The following is a 17,381-nucleotide window of genomic DNA, read 5'->3' as shown; positions in this document are numbered from 1 at the left end:
TTCAGGACAATAGTCAAGAGAATCGCTGTGTGTCTGTCGGCGCTGTGTGTCTGCCATTCACCTCTTTTCCCCATCTTCTCGATCAAACTGTAAAACTAGTCATTTTTCTACGGAGATAAACCGCTTCTTTGAGAGGGTTTCCAGCCTGCATGTCGCCGTTTGGTTCTGTGTCATTGTTGCCGCGGAGGTGGGAAAATCCTCCCAATCGAGTCCGGCATCTCACTCAACAGACATAAGAAGTAGAGACGTACAGACCATGTCGCGGATAGGTGAAATGTCAATGCTAAAACATCGATTTTTTTGCCCTGGTATTTTCTCAATGTTTCGCAAGAGAATAGAATGGTGCTACCACACACGCACGCTTCCCGACAAATCTGAAGATCCCCAAACATGCGATTGAGAAGACGCCCTCCACAATCTTTGGCTTGGCAGCGGGAATTCTCCGTTCAGATGTTGTGTATCGACTCATGATCGAAGAATCCTTCTCTACTGGGGTTACGTCCTCGGTCTTCTCAATCTGGCTGAACTTTGCACCGATTATGCTACACCATAATTATAGTAGTGTCATCATCATTATAAGCAATAATAAGGTCGATAATAATAATAATAATAATGATAATAATAATAAAATGTAAGTGTTAATGTAACGGTCTGCTACGTAGTTGATCGTCAGATAGGTTGGTGCCGTTGGCTATTCGACCGCGGGCTTATAATGCACGGATACTTTCTCGTCATTTCCACTTGATTCCTGTCTTTCTGAAACTCCTAGATATTGTCGTCGTCCTCCTCTCAGTTTGCCACTCCTTTTTGACCTCCGTGAATTTTCTCTACTCGTTTGACTTTTTCTCAAGCTCTCGTTCCCTAGTACGGGGCAAATTTCACCGACCCGTTCCTGTTGAGTGAGGTTTGACCAGAAATCGGTGACGACGGTTTCGAATTGCCCTTTTTGGTATTCTGGCCGAGCTGGGCCGGCAGTCCACTCGCGAGATTCGCTTGTGTACTCAACTGCATCAACAAACCAGCGGTAGGGTCGGCGAGAGTTCGCGCCAGGTCCATACTGTATGGGTCGAACCACAGGGACAACGTCGCACACGACGACAATTCCGAGAGCAGAGGAAGGAATAGCAGAATTTCGGGAATGGATCATATGCGTGTAGCGGTCGATCGCGAGACGACGGAAGGAACAATTGCGATTGAGGACGCGAATCATCGCAAGTTTTGTGAGAGGAATCCGTCGAGAGAAAGGCGATCAAAATCAGGTCGTGAGGGGTATCGCGCGATTCAACAGATGAACGATAAAAATGAGAATCAATAAAACCCAAGATGAACAGTTTACAGGACAGGTATGTCGGACCATCGTTGAGTCGCGGTTGCAGATCGTCGACAGAGTCGTCGTGAAGATCAGGCGAAGGATCAGGCAGGCATTGCAGGAGTGGTTTTCAGGTCGTTCATGGTTGGTTGGTTGGATGGTTGCAGGCATTCATTCAGGAGACAATTGGTGATGGTCGGTCGATTGATTGGTTTGTTGGTTGATTTTTTGAATGGTTGGTTGGTCAGTCAGGTGGTTGTCGAGATTGAGGTTGGGTGGACATGGATGGACATGATGGATCATGGTGGATCATGTGCCGAAGTGCCAGCAGGGTCGGGGCAGGATCAGGCAGACAAAAGGAAAATAGGCTTTGCTTAGTGAATGAACTTCAAAACTCATCAAAGTTTAAACATCAAAAAGACAACGCTAGCATCGACGGTAAGAACGCTTACAGCCTCATCAGCAGCGATAGCAGCAACAGCCGTGACAACAACATCATCATCAACATTCATGATGAAACGATAATTAAACGATAGTGACGGTAGGAACAACGAGAGCGGAGATTTTCGCCCGGAAAGCAATGCAGTGGCAGTGATGGTAATGACGTGTGTTATATTTTAGAAACGAGCCATCGACTTGATAATTTATCCATGTTCCGATGCTCGATCTTGCCTGCTTGGAATCATGATTTCATGATCTTGGATTCCTCAGCGAGAAAACCGGGAAATCGAACAGCTTTGGTATTCAGAAGAGCTCCGACAAAGGGACTTCCCTCCGACCGAGGAAAACACTGCTCCGGCTACGAATTCCGAATCAATGAAGACCTCGCGTGTTCGAAACATCTGGGAAAGCTGCTGGAATTGGCGAAAGCCCTCCTCGCAGCTACTCGGTCCCTCGCTCCGCTCATTGCCCCTTTCTCTGTCTTTCTTAGCTCTCAGTTTCCGTCTGGTGGAAGTGGCAAGGAACTTGGATGTCTCGATTGACGTTCGCTTACGGAGGCTCCTCCGAAAGACGCTGAAACCGATGGATCCCGACGATGATTCGATTGGAGTCTGCTTGCCTTGCTCTTGGGGGAGCGGACAAATAGAGAGAGGAATCTCGGTTCGTGGCATTTGATCCGGCGGCATGTTCCAGAGCGGTAAACTTCGGAAAGCTCCCTGAGCCGAGTACACGAGAGGACTCGGATCGAGATCGACTCAATTTCGGGAGGCAGCAGAGCCAAACGAGCGCACTATAAGAAATTCTCCCATTCTGCTCCGTTCACGTTGTCGGAAAAGGGACAAAGATAACAGAGTCGAACGCCAGGTCGACGACTCTCCTCGCGGCTCACCCTTGCTCACTGTCATAACAGAAAGTCAGCGAAGCGATGAGAGTGAGCCCTTCTGAGTAAGTCACATCAGCTATAGCTGGTCACTTTTGGAAAGAAGCATAGCGAACGAGAAAACCAGCTCACTCAGAAAATAGTGGACAAGAAAGAGGGAGCGGAATTTCATAAGCGGTCCCCAAGGCTAACCGGATAGATGGGTGCTGTTGAACAAGTATCGAATCGAGAAAGGACCAGAGCGCCCCCTAGATCCGTTGCTAACGACCGTCTTTTTGCTAACGAGGTGAACCGTCCTCCCGTCCGATCGGTTGGTCGTTCGCCCGAGCAAGCAGGCAAGTCTGCGATGTCACCTCTCCCACAGCTTCCCCGGCCCTGTTGTCCATTCGCTGCTCCCGCGCCCTCCCGCCGCCGCCGCCGATGCGGGCCGGCAAGCCGACATAATGGCAGCGAGCGGAGCCGTGAGGGCCGAGAGTTGTCAGACTCGGTACAAGCCTCATCAAGCCGCCAACAAGTTACACGACAGTTTCAGCGGAAAATTGTTAGAGCGTCGCCGCGGAGAGAAGGACTCACAAACGCTGAAAGGACGTGGACACATCCGCTCTGGGTCTTTCTTGTTTCTCAAGCTCCTCGGGAAGTTCCCCGACTGAGTTTTTTCAGACTCCAGAGTTTCTCCCTCCAGGCACTATATCTCCATTCGAGGGTTTCGAAAGCCTCCGACTCGGTTCCCGGGCTCGCCCCACCGCGCTGATGGGACTCCTAAGACAAGATTCCAGAGAGGGGAACACGAAGGGAGTTCAGAGAAATGAGCCCCGCCACAGATCGGCGTCGAATCTTCGAACGGGAGCGTGAATCCGGAGCGAGTCAATCGGAAATATTCCTCCGGAATCGATTGACGGAGATAGTCTTCGTCGCAAAAAAACGCAACCGTCACCACACTCGCCGGAAGAGTCGCGTTTATCATCGCTCACGGTCGTCACTATCGCTACCGTCTCCACGGAGATGATGTTGTACAGATTAAATTTTGCAACAAGAAACAAGAACGTCTCTTCCTTGAAAGAGATTCCTTGATCCGACTTTTTTTCTCAGGACGCGGATCGATGAGGATGAGACAATTGAATTTTGTACAGTCAGAAGCCAAACGAAACGAGAAGCTGTGTTGCGATCGGTACTTAGACGAGACCTCGAGCAGATTTTGCTCATGAAGGCTCGATAGCGTCTCACTTAGAACTCTCAACCTCTCAAGCTTCGAGGGGGAGACATCTCTCAAAGTTCAGAAAGTAATCAACAGTACGTAGAATGGAGGGAAGGAACGAAGGAATAAACGAATGCCTCACAAACAGTCGGAGGAAAATAAGTGAAAAAGCTGCTTTCAATGCGCTGAACCGTAAAGACACTTGCCTTGTGTTGATGAGGTACTGCGCCAGGTTGATGGCTTCAGGCGTGCCCGATATTGACACGCATCGTTCCTTGCTGCCTTCTTCAGTGCTGGAGATCTTGATCGTCGCGCCCGACAGTTGCCGAATCTCGTTGATCTTTTGCCCTCCTTTGCCGATGACACAGCCGATGAGGTCGTTAGGGATCTGCATCTCCTGGGTGGACGATACTGCCACAGGGACACCGGGCGCAACGCCACCGACGCCTCCCACACCGCCAACACCCCCGACGCCAATTTGGGAACCGGCAACCCCCACACCAGCCACAGCGCCGGCACCTACGCCTACTCCGCGCACACTTCCCGCTCCTGACTGGCTTTGAGCCAACGCGGCGAGAGCCGCAGCTGCAATCGAACACAGAAAGAACACACGTCAATGCCGTTTGACTGCGGTGAAAAACAATTAAAAATACACCAATGTCTACACAGCCGAATACACACATCGGGAAAAAGAAAGCAAGAGAGTCGCAAGTAGGAAAAAGCTCTCATTGTTGCTGCCACTCCGAAACGCTTCGCGAACCCATTGCTATCGGACGCATAAGGGGCAATCCATCCGCTAAAGGATCTCTGACCCAACGAAAGCATGGAGGAGACCGATCCCCCCATTCATTCACCCAGTCGACTCGCAAAAACGTCATTCGACATGGCGAACTCCGGGAAGCAAAACCCTCAGCACGCAAATCAGAGTCGACTGAAGCCTTCGCTCATTTTCCGCTCAAGTCTTAGACCTCAAAGCGCGGAATCTCAATCGGGGAGAACCCCTACTCCGGGAGAGAGGCCGGATCGAGGCGGTTTCCTCTCGAGTCCCTTCCAACGGGGAAGGGAGAATGTGAGCTTTGCGTAGGGCCAAACTCCGGGCTTGACTCATAAGGGCGATTGGGGCCGTGGAGAAATTCAGTTCCAGATTACAGTGCGGAGCTGGGATGGGGTTGCCCCAAGGAATGCAGGATAAGGGGGGGGGGTGAGCAGAAGTCTTCAAAAATCATACATTACCATAAACTGAAACTGAATTAAAAAGCAATGAATGTCGAGTCTCCGATGACCGCCGTTCCTTGGACGTCTCGAGAGTTCCCGCCAAGTCATGGGTGATTTGAATATTCAAAGCGAAATAAGCATCAGAAGCACGAGATGGTTTGGCTCGGGGAAAACCAGACGAGACCACCACGCATAGGGAACTCCATCCACGGACCAGGCGGACAGGGATAAATGCTTGCGGACTGTTTCAGCGACGGATCGGAGAAGAACAAATTGCTCGAGTGATTGACGCAGCGATTAGAATGCCAGCTAGTGCTCGGCAGTAGCACTCATAGTTCGCGAGAGTTTCTCAATTGTTTCCCATTGCTTGATTGGGGGACCCCCTCTCGACCACTTAAGAAGCGTATATAATCCAAGAAATTCACTCACCCTGAGGATTTAGAGCGGCATTAGCAGCGGAAGTTGGCGGATTCAGCAGAGGAGCATGCTGTAGAGCCAGTTGGTGGAGCTTTGTTAGCTGAAATGAAAATCAGGTTTCCAGCAAAGTTTTTCCTCGCTCCGATGGAAATAGATTGCGGCGAAGTTCTCCCTCTGGAAAGTCTCGAAACATCCTGGCAGAGAAATTCCCGAGCCCGAGCATGACGGCGAAAAACGAGGAGATGTGCAGAAGTGGTAAGAGGAGAGCCACAGAAGTTTCGGAAGCTGTACAATTCCTTCTCCTCGAGGGAGGAAATATAACGGCAACAAAGACTTCGTTCACACGCTCTATCGATCTTCAAAGGACTTTCGGGACCCCTATTGTATCGGTGCTTATATTGCTGGCGCTCACGTCGTCGCCGCCTCCGTACTCATACTCTCGTTGCTGTTGCTGGGTCTTTTTTTTCGTCGTCACAATTGTCCTCGATAATGTGGGTGGCGTGGACGCAGTACGCTGCAAAACGTACGCATTACGACACCGTTCCATATTGTGAACAATGAGCGATGGCATTCAAGGACCCTGCGTGGAATCCAAGCGTCATGCGGCTGCTACCGATGGTGAGTATCGATGAGAAGCCTGAACGTCGAGCACACACGAGTTTTACAGATGTACGAATACAAAATGAAAATATCTGCCGTCGACACCGGAAGCGATTCTGTCCCAGGACGTGAGATCGCGATACAGATCTCGCGGAAGATCAAGGGAGAAGATCTCGCGTTATGCTCTTCGATGGCTCGGGAACTCCGACCGCGCAGATGTTTCTCCGGTGGAGCTTCCTCTTCGATCGCGAGAAAAACGAGATGAGCAATATATCTTCAGATTATACTCACGTCAGGATGAGGAATAGCATATGATCCCTGAACAGTGTAGGCCTGACCTCCAGCAAAAATTACCGGGGGCATCGCGGGTTTTGGACGATACGGAATCGTTGCTCCTTTCGGCGGGCACTCCAACATGACGCAACAGATTTGATAGATACACTTGGTTACAGCATCGGCCGTTCCAGCGACTGTCACCGTGCGCTCAGTCGAGTTGGGGAGCATTTCGGACGCCACCTGTACCGAAGCACCCGTGATCTCACGAATCTCGCGGATTTTCGAGCCGGCTTTCCCTGAAAAGAGCAGAGATGAGAGGTTGAGTTTAGACAGCGGATCTAAGACGGAAGATCATCATCTGGGGAGCGATTGCGGGAAAAGATCACGGCCAATCACTCGTTTCCGTTCCGAGTTCTGGTGGGGGAAGGGGGTGGAAGGGGGCGAGCAGAGAGTTATTGGCGTTCGAAGTACTTCGAACTCCACCTTCACAAACAAGAGACCCATTCATTGTCTGGATGTCAATCAAGTTCGGCACGCCCATCTGCCGTGTGCACACATTTTAGCCGTCGAGGGCACTTGACACGAAACTATGTACATGGCACAATGACAAGCGAAACGAGGATCCCTCTAGTTGTAAAAGCAACAGTGAACGAAGAACAAAACGGGACATTCGTTCGCGAGGGTAGAAGAGTATCAGGAGATCTCTGTATCTGTTCGAGAGAGGTCCCCGCTTGTTGCTCCCGCGATCAGAGCTATGCTCGCTACTCAGACCCGTCGGAATCCTCAAGTCGAACAACGCAGCCACCACGGATCGATGAGCAAATCGAGACGATGTCGGCCTCCGGGTGGGGGAGCCGACTTCGTGGCATAGAATCAGATTTTGCCGCGACATGCGCGACTCGAGGAGGGAAGACCTAAAAAAAGTTCGAGAGGGCGGCGAATGGCTGTGACGAGCGGAAGTTGAGACCGACCGGGGTGACGTGCGCCATTCGCACTCGAGGGAAGAAAAAAGTGAAAAGAGCAGTAGCAGAGAGAAAGGAAAAAGCACACCGGCACTTACCGATAAGGGAACCGCACTGCGACGCGGGAACGATGAGACGCAAAGTGACCGGAGGTGGAGTTTGCCCTGGGAGTACCTTCTGACCGTTGAGGGCAGATTCGGTAGGGGATCCACTGAGCGAAGACATCTCTTCGAACTTGGCGCAAATCAGTGAAAATGCTTTGAGAATGCATTCGGTAGACCCTGTGACGGTAACGATGCGCTCGGGGCAAGTGCCATCCGAGATGTTGATCTTGGCTCCGGAATCTTCTCGGAACTTCTTGATGTTGTCACCCTGCAACGAAAACAAACCGGTTCAGAGTTCGCCAACGACAGATTTCGTCATGACTCTTGAGAAAGAATCGACGTCGACGATGGCATGAGTCACGGATATTCGCTCTCTGGGTTGCTCGCAACACATCGTTCGACCTTCGGACTTCCCCGACACTCGACCTCCGGTAGTCAGATAGAAATCCGGAATGTCGAACATATTTGTAGACGCAGCAATAAACTCTGAAGCAATTAAACAACAGCGCCAACAATGTATCTCCGGATTTTATCTACCGCCGCGACGGTGGTGAGCAGCTCGCGGTAAAATCGAGCAAGCATGAGCTCACGTGATGTGTCATGAGCTCCGTTAACGACGACCGGGCTATCAACAGATTTCAACACTCGAACACCTTCGGCTCGTCGGGCATTAAATGAATCGTCGAATGTACTACGAGAGGCGGATACAACACCGCGAAACGACGTGAACGACCGGTGCAACATGTTGTTTCGTGCCATCGTTCGAGCGATAGATCAGGCTAGCCAGCGACAAGACTCAGTCAGCTGAATGGTTGGCATTCCGCGGGCCGTAGAGGACTCTGGTTTGAAGCTCTCGGCACGCTAATGTCTGTCGGTGTGCTCGTGTTCGCCCGTTTCGTTTAATTGATGGGACAGCTGAGGGAAATCTTCTCTCGATTTAATTGACGACACGAGGAATACATGAGTATGGACCGCGGATTCCAGCTCGAGACTGCGCCGAATGCCGTGCGGAATTGTTTTCGAATTATTATCGTCACGGCTAAATGCTCTACATATCGTCGGACGGGAAGCGCCGTTTCCGCAAGCTATCAGCGATCCGGCATCGACAGGAAAGCATGCCGCTATTGTCGGCTCAGCGCTCGGTCCAGGCCACCCGTCGCCTCCGTCGAGCGGGAAACTGAAACACAAAATAAGGCTCCACCGCCTGGCCTTTATAAAGTGCGGGCTGCTGGTGGTGTCTGATATTTGTAGACTGACATGAGTGAGATCAGATTGCCAGCAGTTCCTCGGTTTCTCGAATGTGGAAACGTCGACGACTTGTCGGAGCAGGGAATAGACGCCCGTGGGGCTGGCCGAGAGAGGCGAAGGCTCAGGCACTGTCGGAGCTCCTCCTCACCTACGGTGAGCGGCTGGCTGCTCGGCGAGCCACCGCCTGCGTTTTCGCTCGCGGCCGTACCTACTTCGGGATATGAGAGCACCCTGCGCAAGGAACGTCGACGTGGCAAATCACTCGATCGACCGGTATTCCGCCGAGGCGTCTCGTGGGATTCTCGGCAGAACTTCGTTTCCTGTCTGACATTTTCTCCCCGAAGCACTCCGAATTCGAGATTTCTTGGAAGTTTCCCATCGGCGTCCCTCACTCGGAGCGTCGAGTATGTGAATTCTACTCCGGAGAGGAAATTCCTCCACTCAACGGCTGAGCGAGCGGATCGCCGGGCAGAACACTGAATGATTCGCGTATGAGGAACTCGCGATCGGAGCATAAACAAACAGGCGTGAATCCGCCGACGAATACTAAAGCGGGCCGACGACAGATGGGGCAGAGGAGACGAACATTTCTGTGGATCTCCGTCGTCCTAATTTGCTATGCGCGGAATTTAGAAGCGACCGCATAGAATATTCCAATCGCAGATATGTGTACGGAGCAAGCCACGATGGAGCAGCGACAGACAAGTAGACGACAGAGTCGGAACAGTTTATTGTCACGAGCGGAATCGAATCAAGCGAACACGCCAGAAAGCCACGCGAAGCTCCGAAAAGCCGCGTCGATCGCTCGCTCACTCATTCGTCTATTCGAATCATCCAACGAGAATGTACTATGCAGTTGTCTGTCGCAGGGCGTTCGGTCTGAACCATCAATCCATCCATCCAACCGTAGTTGGTGACGGCCGCGCTGGGATCGCGTGCGTCGTCTCGACAGCCCCGAAAATGCATCGAAAATTTTCAGAAAGTCACGCACGCAATTTCACAAACTCGATCGGCTCGCGCACCGATTGGACGACTCGAACAAACAGACTACATGACTGATCATCTCGATCCGAAAGCCTCGGATCACAGTTCACATTATTTGCTAGAAGATCGCATTTCCAAACGGGGAAAATGTCTCAGAGAGTCGGTTTCCCGGGAAGCTCGATGACAGCCGGGGCAGCTCGCTCCAACGGCGATGAATCATTCAGCGAACGAGTTCGAGGATGAATATTCATCCAGGTAAGCCGTTACCACACCCGACGTCGGTCGCGAATCCGTGTCGCCCCCCATGGCGGTTTATGAGATGACTAATTACACCCGACAGTCCGTATTGGAAAGTTCGACGGCGACGCCTGCTGGCAGGCAGCGCTGCGGATAGCACCGGCAAGCATCCCGCTAGCGGTTCTAATGTCACCCACAGTTTGTAAAAAGCCATCGACCTTTTCTTGCTGGTCGCGGCGTGGCTGCCGCTGCCGCCACCGCCACCCTCACTTTCCGTCTGTCGGTAGGTCGAATATGCGTCGTTCGCTCGGTCGACGGATTCGTGTTCGCTTGGGTCGGATGCATCGTCTATCCCCGAAGAGCGACAACTCGGGCATATGCATGTTGAGCCTCCGGAATCTATTACGGAAGCGAGCTCCGCGCGATGAACCGTACCAATGGGGCTTTTGGCGCGGTATGCGCCGCCGTCACAGGGCCTCGCTCATCTTTCTATCGGACGGGACTCGCTCGGAGGCCGACTAGCAGGCTGGTGGGCTGTTCCTCCGTCCGTCCGTCCGCCCGTCCGTCTGTTCGCCGAAGTGAGCAGCCTCCTATCCACCTGATGATTCGCTCGTCGGGAGCCAAAAGCCACCGAGGAATTCGAGCACCGCCGAGTAACTAGCCGGAAGATTTCGATGTCAGCACCCATCGGCGTTTCGATACTAAACGAGGAGCAATTTGGCGGCCGCACGAGACTTCCGCATGCATGCGTACCCGTATGTATGTATGCACGCATGCATGCATGTATGCTCGAGCCGGGCCGTAGGCCGAAGTTTTGCGTCCGAACGCGCAGAATGCACGCACCGCTGACTGGAAGAATGCTGCCCGTCTCGGAATGCTCACTCAGTTTATCTCGCGTTAGCGGAACGCATTTGGGTCCGTGGCTCCGGTAGAATTTGCTCATTCTATATTTTCTGATTCTATATATATGCATGCGGAGTCGCGCCAGCGTGCATGCATGTAGAGGATACGCTCACGGTTCCGCGAGCATTTGTCTATTTGTTAGCTTGGCTATGCATACGAGGGCGTCGTTTTATGTATTCCGGCGAGAACGCAGAAGTTCCGACCAGGTAGATACGCAGATGCGTGGAACGGAAAAAACATCAGCGTGGCATGAAGATCTGCCAGGGCTGAATATTCAGTTGGCAAACTTAACTCTTACAGCCTGAGGCTTTTCTCTCGGCTCTACGTGGCCTGGATATGAGCAATAAAACTACTCCTGCCTCAGCCGCCACCGCCGCTCCTGCTGGCGCTGCAGCTCAATGAATGTTGGACGGAATTGTGAAGCAGCCCTTCATAAACTGCAATCTCAGACGCTGCTCGCGAACAAGCGGCAAGTCAGTTTTATCTCTGTTAGCGTCAACGATCTCTATTGTGTCCCTATCGAGTGGAGATATCGCCGACAGCCACGACCCTCGCATTCTAGGTAATAGCTCGAGTCGTCTTTATTATTCGTTCGTTCGTCCGTTTAAAGACACTCGAAAACTCCTCGTTGCCTCGGATGTGAGCGAGAGAGCGGACTGCCGACAAACAAATACTAAGTGGACCTCCGTCAGATAGGATGGACGGACGGAATCGCAGTCGAGGATCGCTGTCATGTTTACCCGTCGACGAGAATATCGGCCGTGCCCGGTCATTCCGAAGTCAAGCATGTACCTAGTAGTAATACGTCTATAGAGTGTGTCTGTGCCGCCGTCGTCGCCTGACCAACAGATGCTAGACGGCATCTCTCCATCGACACATGCAACCAAAGCTCGCCCCGCTCCCCTCCTCCCTCCTCGCCCCCGCTGAGGATTGCGGCAAGCAAACGGCCGCACGGCAGGCGAGATCAAACGAATATTCTCGCTCGTTGCATTGCAGCTCGACTGCAAGCAGCTTCAGCCGACGAGAGAGCCCCGGCGGCGACGAAGACGGAATCCCGCATGATGGCGCGAGGGACGGGCCGGGCAAAGCGGCAGTGGGGTTCGGAGCGGAGCTTTAATCTAATGATGACGACGACAGCGGCGGCGACGACAAGCAATCGAGAGTCGGGCCGAGAGAGCAACACGACGATGACGACGACGACAACCAGCATTCAACCAAGCGACCAGTCGGCCAACCAACCGGCCAAGCATCGGTCCGTTCGACCATACATTGCCAGCAATCCAGGGACAGCCCAGCAGGGCGGCCGGCAGGCCGTCGGTCGGTCGGTCGGTCGGTCGGTCGGTCGGTCGGTCGGTCGGTCGGTCGGTCGGTCGGTCGAACGAACGACCAGGCAGCTTCCTTTCTTTGTAATTAACATGGCTTGTTAGTCGGCACCCTTCCGTACGGTCGCGCCGCCGGTCGGTCGGTCGGCCTCTTAATTCCCAAATAGCATCGCCAGTCACTGAACGCGTCCTTTTTCCGTTCGCTTCGTCCATTCAATGGATTCTCATCTTGGTTCACTCGAGAGGACGTACCATCCGGGTACTTTCTTCAACCAACTCTGGACGGACACCCTTCCGGGGAATGACCGATATGTTATTCCTGATGTTGTATCACGTGTCAACAAAAATTTCCCTCTCTTCCATTTAGGCCAGAATGCCCTTGGATACAGGTCTGCATCGGTCGTCTTCGATCCGCGGAATAACTGTCCTCGCACTTGATGATGCGCTTCTCGCCGACGAATTCCGCTCGTCCCCCGGCGGTGTCTGAATCTGCCCACGCTCGGCTCAGAGCGACTGCGGGTGCAATTCCGGGACCATCGAGGGAGTTGTGCCATCACAGCGAATGTAATTTGAAACTGCGCACCCATGTTCGTTCCCCCGTGCCTAGGCGGTTTCGCGTCCAGATGAAAATGGTGGGAGCTACGCATGGGATCAGAAGCAGTTTTTCGCCGGAGGCTTCCCCTCATAAAGGTTAAACTAGAGCCCCGGGCACTTCGGAACAAAGATCTCCAGGAAGAGAAAATTAGCGAAAGCTCTGAATGACATCAGATCGCGGAAATCAGGGGTCACGGGTCATTTTGCGTTGTTCCCTTCAGCGTGGCCTCGAGAGCTCGCCCGCCCTGCTCTTTTTGTCACTGAGCCAGCGGGCGGACGCACTTGCTTCGGGAGAGAGCCTCGAGATCATGGGATGATGTCGACACCTTGTCCGTTTCCCAAGGGAAATACTGCTCCTCTTTACAAGCTTTCCACTCCCCGTATATTACGACGGGCGAGCAGTGTAGTCCTCGAACCGGTCCACCCATCGACAATGGCAGTCGGTCATAATATTAACAGAGAGTTTGTCTCGCCGCATCCTCCGATTTATCCACATCTGTTTCCGGAGAGTTCGTGTCGCACTTCGGCCGTCCGGATACCGTTCCCGCTATTTATATTTCTTATACATGGGAGCTCGCTCGCCTGCTTGCTCGCTCGCTAAGCGACGGGGAGGCAACGAACACCTTGCTGTTGCAGCCGTTGTTGCCGCTTCGTGAGACGGGGCTGTGGACGACGCGGAAGAGCCGTAATAATAGAAGCACGAGAGCATTGCTAATATAGAGAGCGGAACACAGGGAAAAGAACAGCGCCCAGCCCTTCTCACGGACACCATCAGTGGCACCACCATCTTCCCAGTCGTAGTTTCGGCTCACTCGCGCGAGACTCCCTGGGAACCGAGCGGCGGAAGGACAAGAATTCTCCCCAACGATCTGAGCGGCGACAGAGCCGCAGCAGCAGAACTTCTCCACCCCCTCGGTGCGCTCGGGTTTCCGCGATCTCCTGCGGGCTCCGTTTCTTCTCGGCGGGGTTTCTCTGTCTACCTCGGTCCAACAACCGGCGAACTTCCTCTGCCCACGGAAAAAGGAGGTAACAGAGCCCGGGGTAGTTTTTAGCTCCGACGTCGAAGGCTCCTCTGTCGCTGGGGCTCGTCCTCGTGGGGAGGAGCGGGGAAAGTTCCGCGATGGGGTTGACCCTCTTGCTCCTCGGGCTGCTACTCCCCTTCCCTCGCCACTAATCGGCATGGACACTCAATAATTACAGATTTAATGGGAGGTAATCGGTTGAGCGTCGAACGCAGCAAAGAACGACGTGAAGGATTCCGCGCACTCGATTTCCGGCCGTGCTCTTGTGGAAGAGCTCGCCACCAATGACGAAGCTCTTTTCTCCGAGTGAGGAGAATGCAATAACTCTGTCGACGGCCTGGAGAAATGATTGTATGCATGCCTGCACGAATGCGAAGAACTTCCGCGAGCGCATCTCTCCCTTTGTTCGAAGCTCCGCCGTGTTCACGCATGGGGGTGTATTTTTGCGATCGATTGTCTGTTGCTGTATTGATTTTTTTTTGTCCGATCCTGAGCACTTGTGAACGCTCAGTCGGCTCCGAGACGCTTCATCTCGTTCGCTCCCCTCCCTTCCGCACGAGGTGTTTTCGTGAATCGCTTGTTATTCACGCAATTCTCTGAACGAGTACACGACTTCATTCGCGAGAAGATCGAGTGCCGTACATCCTGTATGACCCTGTCACTGGGGTGTGCAATAGACTCATAAACAACGTCTGATAACAGGCTAAGCATCCCGAAAACATAAAAACCGCTGTTATTAAACACAAGAACCCACCCGCTGAGTCCTTGCAACAGACAAGGAGCGGGGAGACGTCGTCCCACCGGCAGCGGTATGTTTATCTCATTGTCTGGAACCTGTTGAGACCCGTACTGCCGAGCTTGCTCGCGAAAGGGACCGCTAGCCTGTTCGTTCGCTCCGACAACTAGCGAAACAGAGGCCGCTCGAGCGAGCGAGCGAGTGAGCAAGCGAGCTACACATACCGAGGGAATGCCCGTAGCGTCGAGCGGCGTACACCGGGAGGGATGGTGAAGCGTCAGGCTCATTGGAAGATCGAGGCCCGAGACTCTTGCGAGACGAACGCAAATATGAGCGGCAAACAAGGCCTCGAAGTCTCTCGCGCAAGAATTGCTTTCAACGGCTCATTGTGCAGCAGCAGTTCTTATTTTGCTCGAGGCTATAACGAATGAGTGGACTTGAAATTTTCCTCCGTTCCAATCATCCCGGCGTCTTGTCCCGCTCACCGACCTCCCTCCCGCCCCGCAAGGACCCAATCTCCGATCGACGTCCTTTTCTCAGGGAGAAGTCGTCGGATACAATCATATCTTCAGGCTGTCATGTGTGAGTCGCTCAGTCAGAGAAACTTTGGAAGATCACGCGGGAAATTTTGTTGTTTTTCGTTTTCCCCTCTATTCCCGCCTTTGAATTTCCTCAGACAGACAAAATTGAATAAACTCACGCTCTGACGAACGAAAGAACGAAACTTTAAGGCAATGCAAGCAGCCAGCCCCGTCGGAATGAGAGTGTTGCCGCGGGGCGATGAGGGAAATGGGGCAATGGAGTCGGCAGGGGAAACGGAGAGCAGCGAGCATACGCTCGCTCGCTCCCTTGCTTGCTTGCTGTCTGACCCGAATTCGGGCCCTCCGAGGATTGTGTCAATAATTTACCAGGCGCCGAATAAAATGCAATCCAGCACTTCGAGAAGGCTTCCTTCCAACCAACCGCGCCTCAGTAGCTCTATGAGCGGGCGGAAAGCAAACATGGTACTTCTCCGGACGTGCGTCGGTCGGCGTCGGTCGGATCCAGATTTGCCGCATCGACGGCCGACAGGAAGACGACTTGTTAGCGGAAACCGCTTGATAACCCGAGCTATTTCTCGCTCGATCCGCCGAGCGATTGAAGAGGCGCTCGACATTTGGACGTAGAGAGCGCGGATTCCTTCCAAAAACAAGGGAATGTTTTCTCCGAAGCGTTCCGATCGGTGTGACCGGGAATCCAATCGATTTGTTTTCTTTCGGATCAATTCCGAGGCTCGTTGCATGCACTCCCGCGATCACTCGATTCTCGGCAAAAACAGACAAGAGAATCCCCCACCGAGATCGAACGCACGATTCCTTCTCGGGGGCGCGATGATGACGCAGAGCGGTCTTGACGCTGTGCGTCAAAACTCGTTAACTCTTTTCCCTCCTTCCCGTTTTGAATTCTCGGAACAGGGGCGTCTTCAGGGGACCATCTTCGCAGCGTCATGAATAAAAGACACGGTGATAGTACAGAAGTGTCTTCGCCATACCGACGACAACGTCGACTACCGTTGCGAGCAGAGCAACACGTACCTCGCCAGCACACGAGTAGGTCGTAATCCCAAGCCTCCCTCAATACGCGGGGAAAGCAGTCCGTTAATCTATGTATGTACCGTAGCGCCGTATTGCAATCGACAGGAATGAGTGTGGGGAATTAGGCTCGAGACCAGGACAGCCCCACAGGGGAGCCGCCGACTCTGTGCGTGGCCAGTTACGTGCCCGCCGGCAGGCCAGCTTCTTGCCTCACAAGCTTCTCTTCGATCGGTGTTTTTTGATAACTCTTGTGAATCGCCCCATCCGGCAAGGCGGTTCTCGTCTCCTCCAGCTCGTGCAGAAACCCGCGATCAGGTTTCGAAGTTCCGCAACGATTGCTCACAACTTACAACAGCTTCAAAGTAAGCTCGAAAACTGCTATCAGACGTCGCGCGGCCGTGCTCGCTCGGATACGTCCCCACGTAATGACTACAACAGTGTCGATGACTACGCCGCATCGCCATCACCGCCGGAGGACGGACAGCCACCGGCGGAGGGAATCCCTCGACTTTCTACTCTCACCGGAGCCCCGAAAATGGGGCTTCGGGGCTTGAATTCCCGTTGATTGAACGCATGCAGAGAGGACTCACCTTTTTCCCAATGATGCTTCCGACTTCTTTCCCTTGCATTATCATGCGAACGGTCAGAGTGACCGACGGGGTGTTCACTGATGTGTCCATGTTGCTTAGAGTTTGAATCTTTGGTTTGCAGAGAGCTCGTGGACTGTTATCGAGTCGGCTGTTGTTGCTGTCCGGCGGAGGCTCTAAGAGACTAGTCGCAGGCGCGAACGACGAATTTTCGTTGCTGTCTCGGATATGATGACTCAAGTTGAACGCTGCGGGTGCCGCTGCTCCGGTTGCAGGCGACGAACTCGAATTTCGCTTCAAGGAAGAAGGCGGAGGTACTCGACGAACTCTCTTCGCAGCGATCAGAAGTAAATCACTTGCTTCACCGTCCGAATCCAATCTGCCGCTGGATTTGAAGTTGTTGTTTTTGTTGTTGTAACTGCAGGTAGTGGCTGTAGTTGTTGTTTGTTTTTGGTGGCGGTAGTAGTAGTAGAAGTCGAGACAGATAAAGTAGTAGAGTTTTCTTGGTGATTGGTGGTGCTGGTTTAGAAGAAGTGGTTGCGGTGGTGGATTGCAACAACAGCAACAACAAGTTGATGGTGAAGATGATTACGAATGGAGGTATGGTTTTCTCTCTCTAGAAGTCGTCGATGTCGCGTCGTCGTCGATGTCGTCGTTCACGTTATTGCTGTTGTTGCTGCTGCTGCTGCTGTTATTGAAGTTGTTGCTGATATATCTGACTGAGAGTTCTTTTTGATGATGGAGTAGAATTTCAGAAGTGGTGTTGTTGTTTTTG

The 17,381-nt window shown here is 52.9% G+C and overlaps 1 protein-coding gene across 1 annotated transcript; it reads right to left on the bottom strand.

Moving 5' to 3' along the window:
* Positions 1-861: 861 nt before the first annotated feature.
* LOC100905944 (poly(rC)-binding protein mub) lies at positions 862-16,705 on the bottom strand. The gene is made up of 7 exons (XM_029112886.1): positions 16,610-16,705; positions 7,394-7,667; positions 6,349-6,629; positions 5,470-5,557; positions 4,586-4,591; positions 4,032-4,410; positions 862-1,057 (listed from the first exon to the last, which is right to left on the bottom strand). Exons 1-7 carry the CDS (start codon positions 16,697-16,699, stop codon positions 862-864), a joined length of 1,314 nt encoding a protein of 437 aa, XP_028968719.1. The 5' UTR covers positions 16,700-16,705.
* Between the last annotated feature and the right edge of the window lie 676 nt (positions 16,706-17,381).

The sequence above is a fragment of the Galendromus occidentalis genome, unplaced genomic scaffold (genome assembly GCF_000255335.2).
Source record: "Galendromus occidentalis unplaced genomic scaffold, Mocc_1.1 scf7180000077532, whole genome shotgun sequence".
NCBI classification, from domain to species: Eukaryota; Metazoa; Arthropoda; class Arachnida; order Mesostigmata; family Phytoseiidae; genus Galendromus; species Galendromus occidentalis.
This window is presented reverse-complemented; position numbering and strand designations above follow the sequence as displayed.

Bases quoted from the DNA above. Each gene is read 5' to 3' on its own strand.
- LOC100905944 (XM_029112886.1), bottom strand. From the start codon at position 16,699: ATGGACACATCAGTGAACACCCCGTCGGTCACTCTGACCGTTCGCATG. The intron at 6,630-7,393 runs GTAAGTGCCGGT...TGCTCTTTTCAG, and splicing joins GCAGTGCGGTTCCCTTATCG to GGAAAGCCGGCTCGAAAATC. The intron at 5,558-6,348 runs GTGAGTATAATC...TTTTCATTTCAG, and splicing joins ATGCTATTCCTCATCCTGAC to CTAACAAAGCTCCACCAACT.